The sequence below is a fragment of the Podarcis gaigeae genome (assembly GCF_964106915.1).
Source record: "Podarcis gaigeae genome assembly, chromosome: 6".
Taxonomy (NCBI): domain Eukaryota; kingdom Metazoa; phylum Chordata; class Lepidosauria; order Squamata; family Lacertidae; genus Podarcis; species Podarcis gaigeae.
Genome location: NC_139682.1, coordinates 81609843 through 81629915, shown reverse-complemented (window position 1 = coordinate 81629915; position 20073 = coordinate 81609843). Strand labels below are relative to the sequence as shown.

Sequence of the window (20073 nt, the reverse complement as noted above, 5' to 3'; positions counted from 1 at the left end):
CCAAAAAAGCTGGAAGAATTTTTGTTAGGCTTGGTGGGAGAAAATATTAAGAAGACAGACCAAAGACTATATTTGTATGCAACAACAACAACAGCTAGAGTTTTGATAGCCCAAAAGTGGAAGTCACAGGAGATTCTGGGAATGGCAGATAAAGTTGGTCGAAAACGCTGAAATGGCAAAATTGACACACAGAATTCGCAATCAGGAGGAGACGAAGTACTAAAAAGAATGGAGTAAATTTATGGTTTATATAAGTGAGAATTGTAGAAATATGAAAACGTTGGCAGGATTGAATTAAATCTTATGTCACAGTGTAATTTTTAACCCATGAAACTGTGAATTATAGATTGGAATAAGAAAACTTGCAGAAGGGAAGGACAGAAGTCAACGGCTCTATGGATCATAAAGTAGGATATATGTAATAAGATGTGATGTTTTTGTTGGTTGGCGTTGGTGTTCTTAAAGCTCAATAAAAAGCATTTTAAAAAAAAATACATATGTAGTTAAACATTGAAAAGTGACTTCCATGATACAACTGAAGGTCAGTGCCAGGACTGAAAATATTCATTAAATACTGGTATAGACCTTCTTTTGTAATATACAGTGGTTTCTCTAGATTGACAAAAATCTCACCTATGAGTGCTGAATTTTTTGTTATTATGCTTTAACTGCAATTAACGTACAGGGATACATCTTGGATAGTCCAACTTGCCCTCTCTGCATAAGGCTCTGAAGGGAGGAGAGGATGGATCTGGCCCAAAGCCCCATTTGCAGGCAAATTCTGTCATGTCTCCAGATACTGTATATAATTTTGCACTGTATCTCCACTTCAGTTGTATATTGTTCCGATTCATATCTTCTACGGTTCCTGTACAAGGAGCTGCAAAAAAGCACAAATCATGTCATCATAGAGATTAATTTAACAATGAGGAGTTCACTTGACACTTATTATTATTATTATTATTATTATTATTATTATTATTATTATTTATACCCCACCCATCTGGCTGGGTTTCCCCAGCCACTCTGGGCAGCTCCCAACAGAATATTAAAACATGATAAAACATCAAACATTAAAAACTTCCCTAAAAAGGACTGCCTTCAGATGTCTTCTAAAAGTCAGATAGTTGTTTACTTCCTTGACATCTAGTGGGATGCAGACTGGTGACTGGGAGTGGCAGAGGGTCTTTTTGGTAGTGGCGCTCGCCCTGTGGAGCGCCTTCCCTTCAGAGGTCAAGGAAATGAACAACTATCTGACTTTTAGAAGACATCTGAAGGCAGCCCTGATTAAGGAAGTTTTTAATGTTTGATATTTTATCGTTTTTTTAATATTCTGTTGGGAGCTGCCCAGAGTGGTTGGGGAAACCCAGTCAGATGGGCAGCATACAAATAATAAAATTATTATTATTATTATTATTATTATTATTATTATTATTATTATTATTATTATTATTAAATGAGGAATTGGAACTCATGACTCCACTCATTTTGCCTTATGGGAATGCCATCTGAAGTTCCTGGGAGGATCTGGGATGGAACAATGCCAACTGCTGGCACCACACTGGTGCTACTAAGTCACAGGTTTTTGAACTTAGAGAATATTTTTCAATAAAACAGCAAAAGCAAAGATTTAGAGAAATTTCCTGTACCTGTGCATGTTGGTGTATCTGTCCAATGCCCGTTGACACATCGTACATATTCATCTCCTTGCATATTGTAGAGAGCTTGGCACTTATACCTTACACGTGCCCCTGGCATATATTCCGAAGTTGCCGTGCCCAGAAAATCTCCATTTTCAATAGAACGTGGAGGACCACATTTTCCCGCAGCATCTGTGGTGATGCATTGAAACAGAAAAAGGTATCTATCACATGGCACTTATTAGGATTACACATATGACTGTGCACACAAGCATTTCTATAATTCCGCTTAATTATTTAATTTAAAATGGAAGAAAAGTTTCAATATACCTTCTTATTGAGCTATGTATATCTGCTTGGCAAAAAAATCAGTGAACAAATTGTCTTTCTAATGTCTCTTCAAGTGTGGCTGACATTCCATCAGCACCTCCTTAGTTGGTCAAATAGACCAATCATTAAAACAACTAGAACCTATTTTGACATGGATGGGATCTCATTGGGAGGAGGCGGCGGCTGTCCTCTGAATTTTGCTCAGCTCTTCACTATCAAAATTTATCATATTCTGCTGTTTTTGAAAATCTCTTTCAGTATCTTGCAAGTGTCTATTTGTAAAAATTGATTCTGCAGAAGCATAGAAGTTTATAAAATGCTGGTGCCTGAATATCTTGTGTTTTCATAAACACCTCTGTTAGTTTTCTCCTTTCTGCCTGTGATGTCTGGAACTCCTGCCCCAAACATGCAACTTGGGGGTAGCCAGTGTGATGCTATCTAGATGTTGCTGGACTACAACTCCAATCAGTCCCAGAATGGCGAATGGTCAGGGGAGTTACAGTCCATCAAGATCTTGAAGCACTACGTTTGCTGCAGTTGAATGGGGGGTAATTCCACTGGTTCTAAAACCGCCTTTCCCATGAAGCATTTGGCTTTCCGCTTAGAAATGTCTGAAGTGGGATGGGATGAGGCAGGGTGCACCCCATCATTTTGGGCTGACATATTGAATATGACCTATTCATCTCTCTCTTTCTTGCCTTGTCCCCGTCCCCGTATCACGCAAAGATTTAATTTAAAAAGGAAGAAAAGTTTTAATATACATTTTATTGAGCTATGTATATCTGCTGGGTGAAATAATCAGTGAACAAATTGTCTTTCTAATGTCTCTTCAAGTGTCGCTGACATTCCGTCAGCACCTCCTTAGTTGGTCAAACAGACCAATCATTAAAACAACTAGAACCTATTTTGACATGGATCTCATTGGGGGGAGGCGGCGGCTGTCCTCTGAATTTTGCTCAGCTCTTCACTATCAAAATTTATCATATTCTGCTGTTTGTGAAAATCTCTGCCAGTATCTTGCAAGTGGCTATTTGTAAAAGTTGATTCTGCAGAAGCATAAAAGTCTATAAAATGCTGGTTCCTGAAGGTCTTGTGTTTTCATAAACACCTCTGTTAGTTTCCCCCTTTCTGCCTCTGATGCCTGAAACTCCTGCCCCAAAAAGGAGGTAGCTCGGGTACCCCAACGAAGTAGCCAGTGTGATGCTATCTAGATGTTGCTGGACTACAACTCCAATCAGTCCCAGAATGGCCAATGGTCAGGGGAGTTATAGTTCATCAGCATCTTGAAGCACGTAGTTTGTTGTAGTTGAATGGGGGTAATTCCACTGGTTCTAAAACCGCCTCTCCCATGAAGAGTTTGGCTTCTTGCTTAGCAATGTCTGAAGTGGGATGGGATGAGGCAGGGTGCACCCCATCATTTTGGGCAGACGTATTTGAAGATGACCTAACCATCCCACTCCCCTTTCTATCCTGATCTGAAACCACCCACACCTTTCAAAACTACTCCTTGTAAGCGGCGCTGCACTCTCAGTCGTCTCCTGGTTTCTCCCTCCCCTCCATATTCTCTTTTTCTAGTTGTCTTTTTACATTCATTCTTCTTACGGAATTTTGTATGTCCTTATGTCAATGACCATTCTGTATGGATTGGGGTGACTGCTCAGGTGCAGATACAATAAAAGGGTATCCAATAGCATCAGGAAGGCTGCACTAGAATGATCTGAGATATTGATCAGAAGCAGGGGCGTACAAAGAGGGGCAGGGGGCAGGGGTGCCATGCCCTGGGTGCCACCCTGGGGGGTGACAAGATTGTCCACAGCCTCCCCTCCAGCTGTAGAGTGGCTGAGAGTGTGTGCATGATGTCCATATGGTTACAGGCGCTACATGCACGGCATCCATATGGGTGCCGTGCGTGCGCACCCCGCCCCAGGTGCCAAAGAGGATTCCTCCACCACTGATCAGAAGCTCTTTTTTCTCCAAGCATAAAGGTAAAGGTAAAGGGACCCCGACCATTAGATCCAGTCATGACCGACTCTGGGGTTGCAGCGCTCATCTCTCTTTATTGGCCGAGGGAGCTGGTGTACAGCTTCCAGGTCATGTGGCCAGCATGACTAAGCGACTTCTGGCGAACCAGAGCAGCGCATGGAAACGACATTTACCTTCCCACCGGAGCGGTACCTACCTATCAGAACTAATGGCAATCTGGGAGAAACCCAGATACCTGTTAGCTCCGACTGAGCACCAAAGAGCAGTTTCTTTCCGGGGGTGGGAGGTGACAGAAACAGAAGAACAAGGGGAGGTGTGGATAAGCCACTCTGTAAATACATATGTATATACATACATAAGCCAGTCTGTATATACATGTGTATATAAGTACATACCAATGTAGACCACTAAAAAAAACAGCAACAATAATGTACATCAACCCTTCAATAATTGTGCTAAGACATGCAGATTCCACTTACTGCTGCACTGTGGTAGAGGTGCCCATCCATTCCTTGTGCATTCTGCTATATTTTGTCCATCAGCTAGATGAAATCCACTGTCACACTGAATTTGAATTAGATCCTCACCATGATATATATTCCTTCGAGGTCTAAAAGTGCCATGAGTCACTTTTGGAGGGTTACATGTAATTTCTATTTACAAAAACAATGAAGTAAACATGTGACATGGAAAAACAAGTGGCAAAACCACTTACATTAGAGCGCTGCTTTCTCTCTGTATATGAAGGGTTGTTGCTGTTGTTGTTTTAAGCCAATCTATTTACCTAGTAGTATCAGGGCAAAAAAGACAAATCCTACAATCTAAATTTCAATAGGGGCATAGGATAGAAAGAAGAAAGGCAAAGATAGCAATGACACAAGGAAGAATTGGAATGGAGAGACAAGTGTCACTAGAGAGGAATATGAGAAAATACTCCTATTATGTGGTCATTGTTTCAACAAGGGATGATGGGTGTGGAGTTCCGACAAAGGTTTCACTGAAGACATGAGTTCTGAAGAAGTTGGAAAGAGAAAACGCTGGTCATCGTGCATGCTGATTTTAATTTCAGGGATTGAGTTATGAAGCCCACATAACCATTGCAGGGCAACAGAACAGAACATTTTCAGAAGCAGGAAAAAAAGATTTAGAAGAACAAACTAAGGGAGCAAACATAACACAAAACAGCCCAATGAGAACTTGGTGTATTCTTTAACCAGTGATTATTGAGATTCTTCAAGCAATATATAAATTTTGTAATTTTAAAAATAATGCCATATTGAATTACCTTCACATTCAGGATACACAATTGCTTCTCCATTGCACCGGATTACAAAAGCAGATGGGGAATAATTTGCTGCAGGAGCATGCCCTGGTTTACAGGCAAGCTCAACAGAAGTACCACGTTGTACATATAAGTTTTGAAAACGATGCTCATCCGATTGCCCAACCACCTCAACTTTCTTGCTTTCCATTTCAGCCAATGAGATTGCACAGGGCTCTGTGATGAGAATGAAAATAGATTCTGTTCATGAAGGCAACCAGAGTATATATTTGCCAGATTGGAAAACTTAAACGAAAAGGAAGATTGTATATACACCAGTCTTGGGAACACAAGTCAATTTTTTGGACATACCATTGCATTTGGAAAAAGCAACAAATTCTCTCTCTCTCTCTCTGTCTCTCTCAGCAAACAGCATTTCCAGAATAATCATTAAAGTCATGTGAGAACCTGTGGCCTGCAGGCAGAATCTGGTCTGCCAGGCTATTGCAAGTAGTCTACCAGGCCTGGCCAAGTAAAACTCCTCTTCTGCTTCTGCTAAGGTGCCTCTTTGCAGTATCATTGCTAAGAAGTCTTACTGGTCAGGAAACAGCACTAAGACCTCCTATCACTGGTACTACAACACCACTAAAGTGGTTTAGTAATGGCATTATTTTCCAAAGGGTGAACTCGTTTTTGGCATTCATATAGTGCAAGGATGGGGAAGCTGTGGCCCTCCAGATATTGTTGGACTACAACTCCCATCATCCTTGACCGTGTTGACTAGAGATGATGGGAACTGGAGTCAAACAACATCTGGAAGGCCACAGTTTCTCCCAATCACAGACACTGTGCTTGTTAAGTTTCCAAAGTACTTCAAATAGATGATGATGATGATGATGATGATGATGATGATGATGATTTATTTATACCCCACCCATCTGGCTGGGTTCCCTCAGTCACTCTGGGTGGCTCCCAACAGAAAATTAAAAACACGATAAAACATCAGATATTAAAAAGTTCCCTAAACAGGGCTGCCTTCAGATGTCTTCTAGAAGTCAGATAGCTGTTTATTTCCTTGAATCTGATGGGAAGGCGGTCCACAGGGTAGGCACCACTACCAAGAAGGCCCTCTGCCTGGTTCCCTGTAACTGCGCTTCTCACAGTGAGGGAACCACCAGAAGGCCCTCAGAGCTGGACCTCAGTGTCCGGGCTAAACTATGGGGGTGGAGATGCTCCTTCAGGTATACTGGGCCGTGGCCGTTTAGGACTTTAAAGGTCAACACCAACACTTTGAATTCTGCTTGGAAACGTTATTCCAGCAACTAATTTTCATAGTATTAGTATTAGTATCAGTATTAATTTTCATAGTATTAGTACCTATACTTTCAAGTACATATGCTTTCAAGATATGAACTAGGATTGTCCCTCTCCATATCTCACATGCTTCATGGTGGTGCTCTACTAAGGAGAAACAATTATGTGAACCTTTCCCAAATATATCACATATAAAAGAAATTAATGAAGCAACCCTATATGCATGCCAGAAGATGGAATTTCTATCAAAACAGAGGGGGGAAAGTTCTTACCTAGACAAATGGGCACTTTTGTCCAGTTCCCATTGTTACAAAAAGTTCTGTTTTCTCCTTCCATGGCATAATATTTTTGGCATTTGAATTCTACTGAAGAACCAGATGCATATTGCTTCTGTGATAAGGTGATAATGTCTCCATTCTCAATAGTGGGTGTGTGGCTACAGTTTTTCCCCATTTCTGGTAAATAATAAAGTGATAAGAACAGTGACTTAGTACAGTTACCAAAGGTCAAAAATAAATACTTTGAAATCCCTTTGTTCAAATCAGGCATGTTGAGATGGAGTATTTCTCTCTCTCTTGAGATACAGTGGTACCTCTGGTTATGAACTTAATTCATTCTGAAGGTTCGTTCTTAACCTGAAACCATTCTTAACCTGAGGTACCACTTTAGCTAATGGGGCCTCCCACTGCCACCGCGTGCCACTGTGCAATTTCTGTTCTCATCCTGAGGTAAAGTTCTTAACCCGAGGTACTACTTCCGGGTTAGCGGAGTCTGTAACCCAAAGTGTTTGTAACCCAAGGTGTTTGTAACCTGAGGTACCACTGTATTTGAAACAGAGGAAAAACCAGTTCCAACTCAGATGCAATAGCATGACATCTAAATAATGCAATCAAGGTAATCAGCTCCTGGCTCCAAATTGATTCCCTCAGAATAGGAAGCTTTGAAGGAAGAATTTCAAGATGTGGTGTTGCCCTTTGTCTTCTCCACCCTATGGTGTGAAAAGACTAGTGGCAACACCTTGCGCAGTGCCCTGACTCTGGCTGAGCTCTTGCAGACAGCACTGCTGCTTGTCTTCCTTACCCTGGGGTGGAGAAGACGAGTGGTGATATCGTGTGGAAACCTCTGGCTCTCGCTACGTTTGCAAGAGGGGGGCATTTTGACAGCAGCGGAAGTTAGGGGTGGAGTGCAGTGGGGGGTCAGGGGACTGCACATTCCCTTTTCACCTCAGGTGGCGAAACTGGACACACCACCTCTGGTCCCAGATGAACATGGTTCTTGGGTGCAAGTGCCATATGAATAAAAACTAGATTTCTAGCAGAATCAAGCTATGGTCCACTGGACAGAGAACAAGCACTGGGTCCCTGCAGCAACTCAGATAATTTGGAGACTCTCTGAACCAATGAGAAAGACAGCACTGGAAGCGTTCACTTTTGAACTGGAAAGCAAGGTAGTTATAGACCATTTGAACATTTAAATAACCACAGAGGAATTTTTCAATATGAACAGCATGTTTACCAGAGATACACAACGGCAAATCCATGTGCCCATCGATACACTTCCTGACTGAAGGAGCTGTGATGATATTCCCTTCCTTGCACAGGAACTGCAGGGACTGGTTATGCTGAATCACCTGGGACCGTCTTCGCTTCCCAGGCAGGAGCAGGTCTTTTGCGTCTAGCTGTTGTTTTGTGACACCACAAGGTGCTAAAAGAAAGAAAGGGAGGGGAGGCGGGGATTATCACTGGGACTCATTTCTCTGTGTGTCCTATTCCATTTGCCCTCTTTGTGCTGCAAGGTTACCTCATATCTGTAGCTGTCTTTATGTGTTCAAAACGGGAGGATGTAAACACATGAGGAAACACAAAAGGGACAAACTCATTTGCTGCACCCACTCAGTCATTCATTGTGGTTTCTGTCAACTTCCATTTACCGTATTTTTTGCACCATAACACTCACTTTTTTCCTCCTAAAAAGTAAGGGGAAATGTCTGTGCGTGTTATGGCGGGAATGCCTACGGGTGGCATTTTCCTCCTCTAAAAACTACGTGCGTGTTATGGTCGGGTGTGTGTTATAGAGTGAAAAATACGGTAAGTCCTGAAAAAACCCATTAAGGTCAACATGGGAGTAAAAATAGTCTCTAACTTGCCACCCACTGAAATGTATGTATTTAATAGCACCACCCCATAGAAGTAATTCTCATTCAGTGCAATGGACTTAATCCTTGGGATGGGGTATAGGATTACAGCCTGTATGTCATTGGATTGTGACCCTTCTTTTCTTTTTTTCCCCTTACAGTCTTGAGAAAAGGAACAAGAGCTCAAAGATGCAAACTGACCCAAAGTGACACCTTGATTCCATGTTGGAGGTAGGATGTGAATTCAGATCCGGTCCAACTCTCAAACAATATGGCGACTCTGGCTATCAATGTTTGCACTAAATAACTCTGATTCAGAATGTGAATTCTCTAGTTTCCTCAAATTACAGCATTCTGCCCAATTATGCAAATCCATTGATCCATATTAGCAGAATTAAAGTAGCCATACAGTGTAAAGACGAGGGATCTGTGATCCTTCAAATATTATTGAATTATACCTCATATCATGATGGGAATCATAGAATCATAGAATCATAGAGTTGGAAGAGACCACAAGGGCCATCGTGTCCAACCCCCTGCCAAGCAGGAGACACCATCAGAGCACTCCTGACATATGGTTGTCAAGCCTCTGCTTAAAGACCTCCAAAGAAGGAGACTCCACCACACTCCTTGTCAGCAAATTCCACTGTCAAACAGCTCTTACTGTCAGGAAGTTCTTCCTAATGTTTAGGTGGAATCTTTTTTCTTGTAGTTTGGAACGATTGCTCCGTGTCCGCTTCTCTGGAGCAGCAGAAAACAACCTTTCTCCCTCCTCTATGTGACATCCTTTTATATATTTGAACATGGCTATCATATCACCCCTTAGCCTCCTCTTCTCCAGGCTAAACATGCCCAGGGAGTTGCTGTCCAACAGCAATCCAGAAGGCCAGCAGTTCCCAATTCTTGACAGAGTGTTTAAGTCCTCAAACATGGAGAAAGCAACTTTGCATGCAGATGAGTTTCCAGAGGCTATGTTGGACACCCCACATTTTGATTTAGAGTTTGCAGTATTGAAAGTCAAGATGCCTCCTTACCCAAGCACCTGGGTGCAGGTGTCCACTTTTGCCCACGACACGTTATCCATTCATTGCCTTCCAAGACATATCCAGGGTTGCACTTGTATTGTGTTCTGTCACCCTCCAGGTACCTGACCTTCTCATCACTTATCATTTCCCCAAAATCAATGTCAGGTGGTTCTAGACAAACTGCAATTATATTTACCATCAATATCAACATTCTCACATTTTCCTGAAAGCACAGTAAATATCAGGGACCATGCTGTGGAGGACTGTACTGAGGAGGAATGGTGGGAGCCTCCACCTGCCCCCCACCCCCTGATCCTGATCCAGATCCTGAATTTTCCCAGGAGCAGGAGCACAGTATAGATTGGGAACAGTGGTTTGCAGAGAGGCATAGTTCAGAAGGCAGAAGCTGGGATATACTAGATGGTGAACACCTAGGAGAAGAAACACTGGAAGGGAGAGGATTGACAGATTCACAGTCTCTAGACAGCATTCCTCCACCACCCTCCCCAAAGCTAGAAGGGCTCAGAAAGTCACAGAACAGAAAGCACAGAGGGGACAAGCTGAGATTACGAGACGTAGAAGTGATGTAGGTTCATAGGGACCGAAGGGGGTGGGCTATTTAATTGGGAGCACCGCTATCACTAGGAGATGGGTTCTTGGTTCCCTTGCTGTGATTACTAAAGTTTCTAACTAGTAAGAAGAATCCTTTTCCTTTGTTCTGCTTATCTACAGCCACGGGGGAGGAAGCCAATTCCCTGAAGCCGGACAGTAAATAAATAAAGCTGTACTTTGAAACCAAACACAAGTCAAATATTTCCCATTTTTTTAAAAAAAAAGTAAGCTGATGCTATCATTTTAATGTTATGTTAACGTTTAGTTTTTTTAAAAAAATATTTATCTGTTACAGCCTTATAGTTTTTGAACTAACTATAACTGGTAAAACACATTTTGAAGGTTGGAACTCTGAAAGACACATTAAAAATGTGTTAAATAAATGCATCTTAAATCCAATATTTTTCAAAATAACCGTCTATATTGGTAATCTTCAAGTATAAGCATTTATAAGGCTGAAATGCTCTACCATTAACAATATAATCATCATCATCATCATTTATTATTTGTACCCTGCCCATCTGGCTGGGTTTCCCCAGCCACTCTGGGCGGCTTCCAACGAAGATTAAAAATACATTAAAATGTCACACATTAAAAACTTCCCTAAACAGGGCTGCCTTCAGATGCCTTCTAAATGTCAGATAGTTGTTTATCTCTTTGACATCTGATGGGAGGGTGTTTACAAGTTGATATATTAATAAAATCATTACTGCTAATTATACTGTTGAGCTTTTCATACATTAAAAAGTGTGGGCTCACCATTTTGGGAAGTACAGCATGTCCACAGAAGAAATGGAAGAACGGAGACCAGCCAGCTTTCCATAGTGCTGCTTGTTGCTCCAGGCCACAGAATACTCACTTTCTACAACTATTCTTTCTAATGACTGTCCTTGCAAAAAAAAAAAAAACCACTGGTGGTTCATGGCTCTGTGCCGTGAGAGGAGGAAGGATTACTGGAATGGGGAACATGAACTTTTAAACCAACAAGGAGTGTTTGCAAAAGATTTGCATTGGCACAGCACTTGGTGTGATGACGGCAGCTAGGCGGAACAGCAACAAACCTTTCTTACCAAGTTGCAAACTTCTGAGAAAGCCCTTTTAGCTGTACAGCAGCCACAAAATTAAAAGACGCCTGCTTCTTGGGAGAAAAGCAATGACAAACCTAGACAGCATCTTAAAAAGCAGAGACATCAACTTGCCAACAAAGGACCGTATACTTAAAGCTATGGTTTTCCCCGTCGTGATGTATGGAAGTGAGAGCTGGACCATAAAGAAGGCTGATCGCTGAAGAATTGATGCTTTTGAATTATGGAGGAGACTCTTGAGAGTCCCATGGACTGCAAGAAGATTAAACCTATCAATTCTGAGGAAATCAGCCCTGAGTACTCACTGGAAGGACAGATCCTGAAGCTGAGGCTCCAATACTTTGGCCACCTCATGAGAAGAGAAGACTCCCTGGAAAAGACCCTGATGTTGGGAAAGATGGAGGGCACAAGGAGAAGGGGACGGCAGAGGAGGAGATGGTTGGACAGTGTTCTCAAAGCTACCAGCATGAGTTTGACCAAACTGCGAGAGGCAGTGGAAGACAGGACTGCCTGGCGTGCTCTGGTCTATGGGGTCACGAAGAGTCGGACACAACTAAACAAGAACAAAACAGCAATGTGCACTACTAGGAAGGGCCAGCTCAGCCCCACCAGTGGCAGAGAAGCAGCACCAGCACTGAAGCCAATTTGGGGTGAGATTGCATCCATTTCGGGTGAGACCTTGCCTGAAATTGGCATGCTTTCACTTGAAATTGGCAGCAATGGAGGCACAAGGGCCAACTTATCCATTGGGGGTGTGGCACGCAAAACTACATGGCGGCCTTCTTCCTCCTGCCCGCCCCGTGGCAGTAGCGGGACTGCTGAGGATGTCCGCATGGCAAGCGAGCCTTGAGCTGCCCAGCTCAGGGGGCAAGGAGAACGAGGAGGGGGAGAGGCGCCAAGAACATCACTTGTACCACGGCGCCAAATATGCTTAAGATGGCCTGGCAGGCACCACTTCTCTGCCAGTGCCAGATGTTGCAGGGCACACAGTGGAGGCAGTGGTGGCAATGGGTCGTTCTAAAGGAATTATAATATGGATAATTAAAGGTTGCATTGAGCTTTATTCCATGAAAGAAGAAAGGGTTAATCTATCCCACTCACTTGAGTGGACTCAAAGCACAAACGGTCACATAGAAAAAACAAGTTCCTGCCAAGTAAATTCCCAGGAACAACGCGGATGTAATAACTTGCCATCTGTTTGCTTAAAAAAAACAAAACTGGTTGTGAAATATTAAGAAATGCCACATTCTGGATGCTTATCAAAATAGGCAATATTACATTGTTTCAAGATCCCAGTTTCATGGATTTTGCACATAGCTGTCAAGCGTCCCTTATTTGGTGGGACAGTCCCTTATCCCAGCGCCATGTCCCGCTGCTGTCCCTTATTGATGATGTCCCTTAAATAAGCTACTGAAGGTAATGGGGCCCTTTCTATGTCCAGCTGTCCTTTGTCAACAACAAATTGTTGCTTTTTTTGTGTTGAATATATGCTATATGGTAATTTATGGTTCTAATAGGTATCTAAAGCCATTTTCATGCAACAAAAGGAAAGTGCAAAAATCAGCAGTAACAGGCAAGCACAGCGGCTTAAGAGGGTGGGGAATAATTAGTCAGCATGCTTTGCTTTCTCCCCCACCCCCTTCAAATTAACCTCTTCTATAAGCTCTCGGTTTACTGTGTAAAGGGGCTTTGTGGTGTCATGTGTTTACTTGCTTGACACTTAATACTTATACAATTTCCAACAAAGTGCAAAGTCTCCCGCTCCCAGCTGAGGATCAAAGTGCTTCCTTCCAAACAGAGCTGGATGACTTCTCTTTTTCTTATGATTTTACATATCATAAATCCCTGCATATTTTACAAAAAAAAAACCCCTATACCATTCAGTATTCCATTCATCAGAACTTATTTACACTGTTGAATTTATCTTGATGCTGCCAGCGTATTCAGCTGTACACAGTTATTTCCCATTTATTCAAAAAACATTTTCCAATCTTCTCTAAACGTATGTTCTTCTTGTTCTCTTATTCTATATGTTAAGTCTGCAAGCTGCACACATTCTGTCAACTTAAGTTGCCATTCTTCTTTGGTTGTGACCACGCTCGTTTTCCATTTTTGGGCTAACAAAACACAGGCCACAGTACTGGCGTACACAAATGACCTTTTCTGACACCTGGGAATTTCAGTCTGAATTATCCCCAAGGAAAAGGAGCAGTTTCAGACATGAAGCGCCAATTCAGTGGGACTGATCCAGTTCCCATGGGGAGTCAGGGGCATCATAGAGCAGTTAAGAGACCTGGAAGGAACACCATGCATTGCACAGGCAGAAGGCAACATCAGTCTGACTCTGGCACCTGTGAGGTCATGTGCCCTTGGCCAGTGCCCCCACCCGGCTATCTGAGCTAGTCTGTGAATCGGGGAATCGCTTTTAAGAAGGGTAGAGCCTTGATGAGGATTTGGAAGAAGTCGTCTTCATACATCAGAGTGAGACAGCAAGCAAGCCCCTAAAGTATTTTAGATAATTCAGGAGGGATCATCGAGAGTCAAGAGCTCATCATTATCCTGAGATACATGATGGAAGATCCATGTGCCCATTGAGACACTTCCTGATTGAAGGAGCTGAGATGATATACCCTTTCCTGCACAGAAATTCCAATGTACGATTGTGTTGAACCAGATGTGAATGTCTCCGACCTCCAGACAGAAGCAGTTGTTTGGAATCCAGCTGTTTTTTTGTGATCCTGCAGGGTGCTGCACAGGGTAAAAAAAAAAAAAGCAGTTAGTCTTCCTGGTCTTCCTGGAAGACCAAAACTCCAATAAGGAGTGGGGAAATTTTACAATGTACCTTAAAAACCACTATAAGCAGCTGAAAACATTAGCAGGATTGCAATAACACTTGTATTGCAGCAAGAACTATGGATACAATGGAGTTAATAAAAAATTGGTTTGTTTAAAAAAAGATGCAGTAGGAAAGGTTTAATAATAGAACCCATTGAGGGGAAGGTCGGAAGTCCATAGATTCGGGAGAATCTTGGACGATGGACTTTTCAGAGCTAGCCGACCTGACTGGAAGAATCCACAACCAGAAAGAAGAGGAGTATCAAGAAAATTGGAAGAAATTTAAAGACTATTTAAATAAATTTAAAGCCATATATTGTAATATACGATAATTTGAAGTCACTTGAAAATATCAAATAGGTTTAGGAATAAAGTGCTCTTCTACTAACCGGGAATCCCCCTCTCTTTATGTATTTAGTTATTTTGTATTTTTTTTTACACTGCCCACTTACCAATGTTCTCTGGGTGGTTAAAAATGAAAGATTACAAAAATAAAAATGAACAAACATCCTGAAAAAATCAATACAGAATAAAGCTAAAGTGCAAAATTAAATAAGTACATAAAATATATTTGTATATGAGAGTGTCCAAAGTCTTATCTCTCACAAAAATAGATTGATTGATTGATTGATTGATTGATTGATTGTTTGTTTGTTTGTTTGTTTGTTTGTTTGTTTGTTTATACCCCGCCCAGCCACTCTGGGTGGCTTCCCAAAAAATGTTAAAATACAGTGGTCCTCCTGTTGGAATTTTAAGCGATTCTGGGCAGACAGTGTCTCTGGGTTGCATAGCCAAACCTGCATGTCTCTCTCATTGCACATCACACACTATCAGTTGTACATACAGCTGTACATACAGGGGTATGATATTTTAAGATATTTTATCCACCATCGTGGCACTGAACTCTTAATTATTTGGGGGAGGTTAGCAAGAACCAGTGAGTATCAGTTTGGGATCAAAAGAAATGTTCTCTTTTTTCACAGGGCAAAAATGGCTTTGCAGCTTGAATTGTAAAAATAAAATGTTGATAAAGTGTTTGCACAGAGCCTTGTAGCAACCTATCCAAGGCAAGGTCCCTTGAAGATTGCACTGTGAGGTTTTCTGCTTGGAGTCTCCTCGGATTTGTGAAACAGGCCTCAGAATTTATCCTAGATTTCATTCTTTCTGACTTCCTGTCAGCATACAGAACATGCCCCTTACCCAGACACTTCAGTGGTTCTGTCCAGTTTTGTCCATTGCATATCATCCACCCAGATCCTTCCATCACATAACCGGGGTTGCACTTGTAAAATGCCCTTATGCTCTCAAATTCCTGAAACTGGGTTCTGACACTTCTTACAGTCTCTGCAAAGTCCACTTCAGGTGGTTCTCCACAAACTGGAATGATATTTCGTGCCAAGGTTCCATTATTATTATTATTATTATTATTATTATTATTATTATTATTAAACAAATTTCATTTCATTTCCAGGATTCCGTCTTTATTACAATTCAATAAGCAAGACAGCTTATGTTTTGTTTTTTACAGAGGCCTCAACAATAGGTTTTATTCACGTTCCTGGTTACTTTGTTTTGCTCCTCTTGTGTATTGCTATTATTTACCCACCCATCATCCTAATCCATCCCACATCAGAAGACCTTGCAGACGTATGAGGTGTACTGTGGGCTTGGGAACCACTTTTAAGAAAGGACAGAAAATTAAAAGAGGTGTGGGAAAAGGAGACAACAGGGCAGATAGATAGTCACAGCTGGGGGAAATTATGGGAGAAACGTCCATTGAAAATGCTGTTTGTAAGAATAAAAGAAAATTATTATAAATTATTTTAGAGATGATATTTAACACCAGTCGGATTAAATCAAATAAACAAGGAATATTCAGTGTTATGTTGGAGGGGATGCCAGGAAACAGGGAATTATGTTCACATGTGGTGGGAGTGTAAATATGTACAATATATATATATATTTGCAAAGGGTGTTTAATGAGATAACAGAAATCACTGGGTTAAAGCTGACTGAAAGTCCAGAGGTAGCATTATTATCAATTAACGATGAGGTGGAAGGTTCACAGGCTGTGATGGACTTGCTCATAAATTTATTGACAGCTGCACAAATTATCATAGCTAGAAAGCGGAAGGGGCGAGTATAAAATGGAAGAATTGCATTAAAAGGTATGGAATATAGCGATTAATGATAAATTAACATGTGCCATTAAGGTAAGACGGGGAATATGCAGGAGAAATGATTTGGGGGAGATATGGAGGGTGTTTGTAGAATTTGTACTGTTAAAACAAAAAAAGGGAGGTTGGATAGTTACAATGGAATGGTCTCGGTGGTGGGGTGCACATGTTTATTCTTATTTATTTATGATTATTTGAAGAAGAAGAAGAAGAAGAAGAAGAAGAAGAAGAAGAAGAAGAAGAAGAAGAAGAAGGGACAGAATCTGTAGGAGCAATTGGACAAACTGGCTTTCAAATATAAAATTGGGATAACCTTGAGTATTTCAATAATCCAAGAGGAATTATCAAGTGTTGAAAGCTCATTAACCTGAGATGCATGATGGGAGATCCATGTGTCCATCGTTACACTTCATGACTGAAGGAGGCCGGAGGATATATCGTTCCCTGCACAGGAATTCCAATGTCCCATTGTGTTGAATCACATGGGAACGCCTTCGGCCACCAAACAGAAGCAGGTGTTTGGCATCCAGCTGCTCTTTTGTGATACTACAGGGTGCTAAAAGAAGAAGGAAAAAAGGGCAGGTGTTTTTACTGTAGTTAAAGGTAAGGTAAAGGGACCCCTGACCATTAGGTCCAGTTGTGACCGACTCGCTTTATTGGCCGAGGGAGCCGGCGTACAGCTTCTGGGTCATGTGGTCAGCATGACTAAGCCGCTTCTGGCGAACCAAAGCAGCGCACGGAAACGCCGTTTACCTTCCTGCCAGAGCCGTACCTATTTATCTACTTGCACTTTGACGTCCTTTCGAACTGCTGGGTTGGCAGGAGCAGGGACTGAGCAACAGGAGCTCACCCCGTCACGGGGATTCAAACTGCCGACCTTCTGATTGGCAAGTCCTAGGCTCTGTGGTTTAACCCACAGCGCCACCTGTGTCCCTTTTTACTGTAGTTAGGGTAGCCTAAACTCAACCTTGGAATTTACAGATGGTCCAGCTTTCATCATGTCAATGGGAGAAAACGAATAGGACGTTAAAGGCTTCATTGTGTCTGCATATCCAAATTCACTTAACTTATTCTTTGATTTATCTTCTGTATATTTATACTCTTATATAGCTGCAGGTTATTACAATAATCCTGCCAGTGTTTTTATCTGTTTACAATTGATCTGTAAATATTCAATAGACCATTTCCATTCTTTTATAAAAAGTTTGTTATCTTGATTTCTTATTCTTCTGGTAAGTTTCGCCATCTCTGCATATTCCATAAGTTTTTGTATCCATTGTTCCTTTGCTGGGACTTCTTCTTCTTTCCATTTTTGGGCAAGTAATATTCCTGCCGCTGTAGTCATGTACCTGAATAAATTTCTATGCAATTTAGGTAGTTCTATCCCTATAATTCCCAGAATTCTTTTTGGGGGGCCCAATTCTCATTACTTTCTCCCAGCTGACATCAGCCATGTCTTCCCTGTTGTACTGCTGGCACCAAGCAAAGTCCTTTTTAATTTCAGCAAGCATTTTAGATAAGTTTTTAAATTTTATTTTATTATTGTTTATTATTTTCATTATTTCTGTTAGAACTTGCTGTAAAATTTGGACTTCATTTCAACTTTACCAGTTTATGCCTTTATTATCTTAGCCTTTATAATAAACAAGCTAACAGAACATAATCTCTTACCCAAACATTTTGGTGGTGTTGTCCACTTTTGTCCATCGCATGTTGTCCACTTGGGCCCCTCCAATATGTATCCTGGGCTACACGTGTACTGTACTCTTGCATTCTCAAATTCCCGAAATTTAGTTCTCTCACCTCTTACCGTCTCCCCAAAGTCAACTTCAGGTGGTTTTTCACACACTGGAATGATATTTAGCATTAACAATCTGAAGAAGAGATTTGACAATAAATTATATATCATATTTAATTCTGTTTCCAGGATTATTGCCATTTGATAAGCATGGCAGTTTTTACAGAGGTTTTGTCAACAGATTTTATTGGCATTCCTGGCTGTGAGTCTCCTTCACTGAAGACTGATGATGGTGGTGGTGTATTTATACCCCACTCATCGGGATGGGTTTCCCTCGTCACTCTGGGCAGCTTCCAACAAAATATTAAAAATACAATAAAACATCAAACATTAAAAACTTACATAAACAGGGCTGCCTTCAGATGTCTTCTAAAACTCAGATAGTTGTTTAAATAAATGCAGGAGGGCATAATGCACTGGTGTCTTCTTGTTTCAGCCCTAAGCTACTGCTTCTGAGCAACATAGCATAGAAGGCTGAAGATGGAGGTTATGGATTTTTTGAGGATGATGTTCCTATACTGACACCACCATTTAATTCAGGTCGATACAAAGGGAAAACCCATATTTATCATGGCCATATTTATCATCCATATTTAGTCATGGCCAGCATGACTAAACTGCTTCTGGCACTACAGAACACTGTGGCGGAAACCAAAGCACATGGAAATGCCGTTTACCTTCCCACCGCAGCGGTACCTGTTTATCTACTTTGTTGGCAGAAGCTGGGACAGAGCAACGGGAGCTCACCCAGGACTTGAACTGCCAACCTTCTGATCAGCAAGCCCAAGAGGCTCAGTAGCTTAGACCAGAGCACCACCTGCTCCCCTTCGTATTTACCACTTTTGTTCAGCTCTGCCATAAGGTATTAAGACAACTGTCTCATGCAGCAGGTGCCAGAGGCGACGGCAGCCCCTGCTTGTTCCTCCATCCCCATTCCCCTCCAGCGACAACATGGCCTTGCTTGGGCACCCTCCCTCTATCTGATCAGGTGACCAGTCAGCTTTTGTACATGGAATGGAAAGGGATCACCATACTGCCCATTGCTTCAGGCAACAAAATGTCTTGGACCAGCCCTGATGATCACCAGCCCCCCCCCTTGCATTCTTCACCAGTTAATCCTTTTGATACCAAGCAGAATGGCCACCTCCTTCCCCCCTGGTTAAAACTGCCTTTTTATCTGAACAACTTACCATTTGGGGAAGTACAGCCTGTCCACAGAAGCAACAGAACTATGCACCTCAGCCGGTTCATCTCAGGATGTCAGGCAATTTTCATTTGATCTGCCGCGTGTGGTCTAGCTCCGAAATGCTCAGAGGAGGCTAAACAAGAGTCCAAGGCCTGAGATCAACTCCCCCTGTTGTAGTTAATGGATTGCCCCAACACTGAGATATGCCTTCTTTGGTGACTGGGGGAAATAATGGGAGGTGGAGGAAATCGCTAAAATAAGCATTTGCTGTTGAAAGGCTCTGTGGGTTTCATGTTGCAATCTGGGCAGCAAAAGAAGCAAAGCTAAACTGGGAACATGAGAAGCTGACTTGTTGTACCAGATCAGATTTTTTGCTCAGTATTGTCTGACTGGCTTCAGCTCTCAGGCAGGGAGATCATTCGTTACCTGATCTGTTTAATTGAAACTGCCAGGGATTGAATTTGGGGCCCTGGGGGGGGCAGAGCATGAACTACAGTCCCTCCTTCAATCTAAAGATACACACACACACACACACACACACACACACCTTTCCCCTCTGGCAAGGAAAAATCCGATCAATGCATTGGGATATACTTTCCTTAGCTGGCTGCAGCTTTTGTTGGGGTGGTGGAATGTCTTATTTTGAGATGAGCTAGTGTCAAAATGCTCACCTTTACTTCAGCTATTGAACAT

General features: G+C 41.9%; 2 protein-coding genes across 3 annotated transcripts; both read right to left on the bottom strand.

Annotated features, from left to right (window-relative positions):
* Positions 1-217: 217 nt before the first annotated feature.
* On the bottom strand, positions 218-11395 carry LOC310847514 (complement factor H-related protein 5-like). Of its 2 annotated transcripts, XM_083745363.1 has the most exons (8): positions 11059-11392; positions 9697-9867; positions 8044-8232; positions 6801-6983; positions 5239-5451; positions 4433-4606; positions 1650-1832; positions 218-880 (listed from the first exon to the last, which is right to left on the bottom strand). In XM_083745363.1, exons 1-8 carry the CDS (start codon positions 11120-11122, stop codon positions 675-677), a joined length of 1383 nt encoding a protein of 460 aa, XP_083601489.1. In that variant the 5' UTR covers positions 11123-11392; the 3' UTR covers positions 218-674. The 2 variants fall into 2 exon arrangements, with proteins under 2 accessions (XP_083601489.1, XP_083601490.1); XM_083745364.1 differs by lacking the exon at positions 8044-8232 and having other exon boundaries at positions 11059-11395.
* Positions 11396-13830: 2435 nt separating this feature from the next.
* LOC310847519 (coagulation factor XIII B chain-like) lies at positions 13831-19583 on the bottom strand. Its single transcript, XM_083745379.1, has 5 exons — positions 19385-19583; positions 18068-18244; positions 16764-16952; positions 15420-15596; positions 13831-14132 (listed from the first exon to the last, which is right to left on the bottom strand). The coding sequence occupies exons 1-5, from the start codon at positions 19443-19445 to the stop codon at positions 13939-13941; spliced, it is 798 nt and encodes a 265-aa protein (XP_083601505.1). The 5' UTR covers positions 19446-19583; the 3' UTR covers positions 13831-13938.
* Between the last annotated feature and the right edge of the window lie 490 nt (positions 19584-20073).

Coding starts and splice junctions, on each gene's coding strand:
- LOC310847514 (XM_083745363.1), bottom strand. CDS start 11,122: ATGGAAAGCTGGCTGGTCTCCGTTCTTCCATTTCTTCTGTGGACATGC. Junction 6,984..8,043: donor TTTGCCGTTGTGTATCTCTG/GTAAACATGCTG, acceptor ATTATTTACCAG/AAATGGGGAAAAACTGTAGC. Junction 4,607..5,238: donor TGTGTATCCTGAATGTGAAG/GTAATTCAATAT, acceptor TTTTGTAAATAG/AAATTACATGTAACCCTCCA.
- LOC310847519 (XM_083745379.1), bottom strand. CDS start 19,445: ATGAACCGGCTGAGGTGCATAGTTCTGTTGCTTCTGTGGACAGGCTGT. Junction 15,597..16,763: donor TCTCCCATCATGCATCTCAG/GTTAATGAGCTT, acceptor ATATCATTCCAG/TTTGTGGAGAACCACCTGAA. Junction 14,133..15,419: donor AGAACCACTGAAGTGTCTGG/GTAAGGGGCATG, acceptor TACCCTGTGCAG/CACCCTGCAGGATCACAAAA.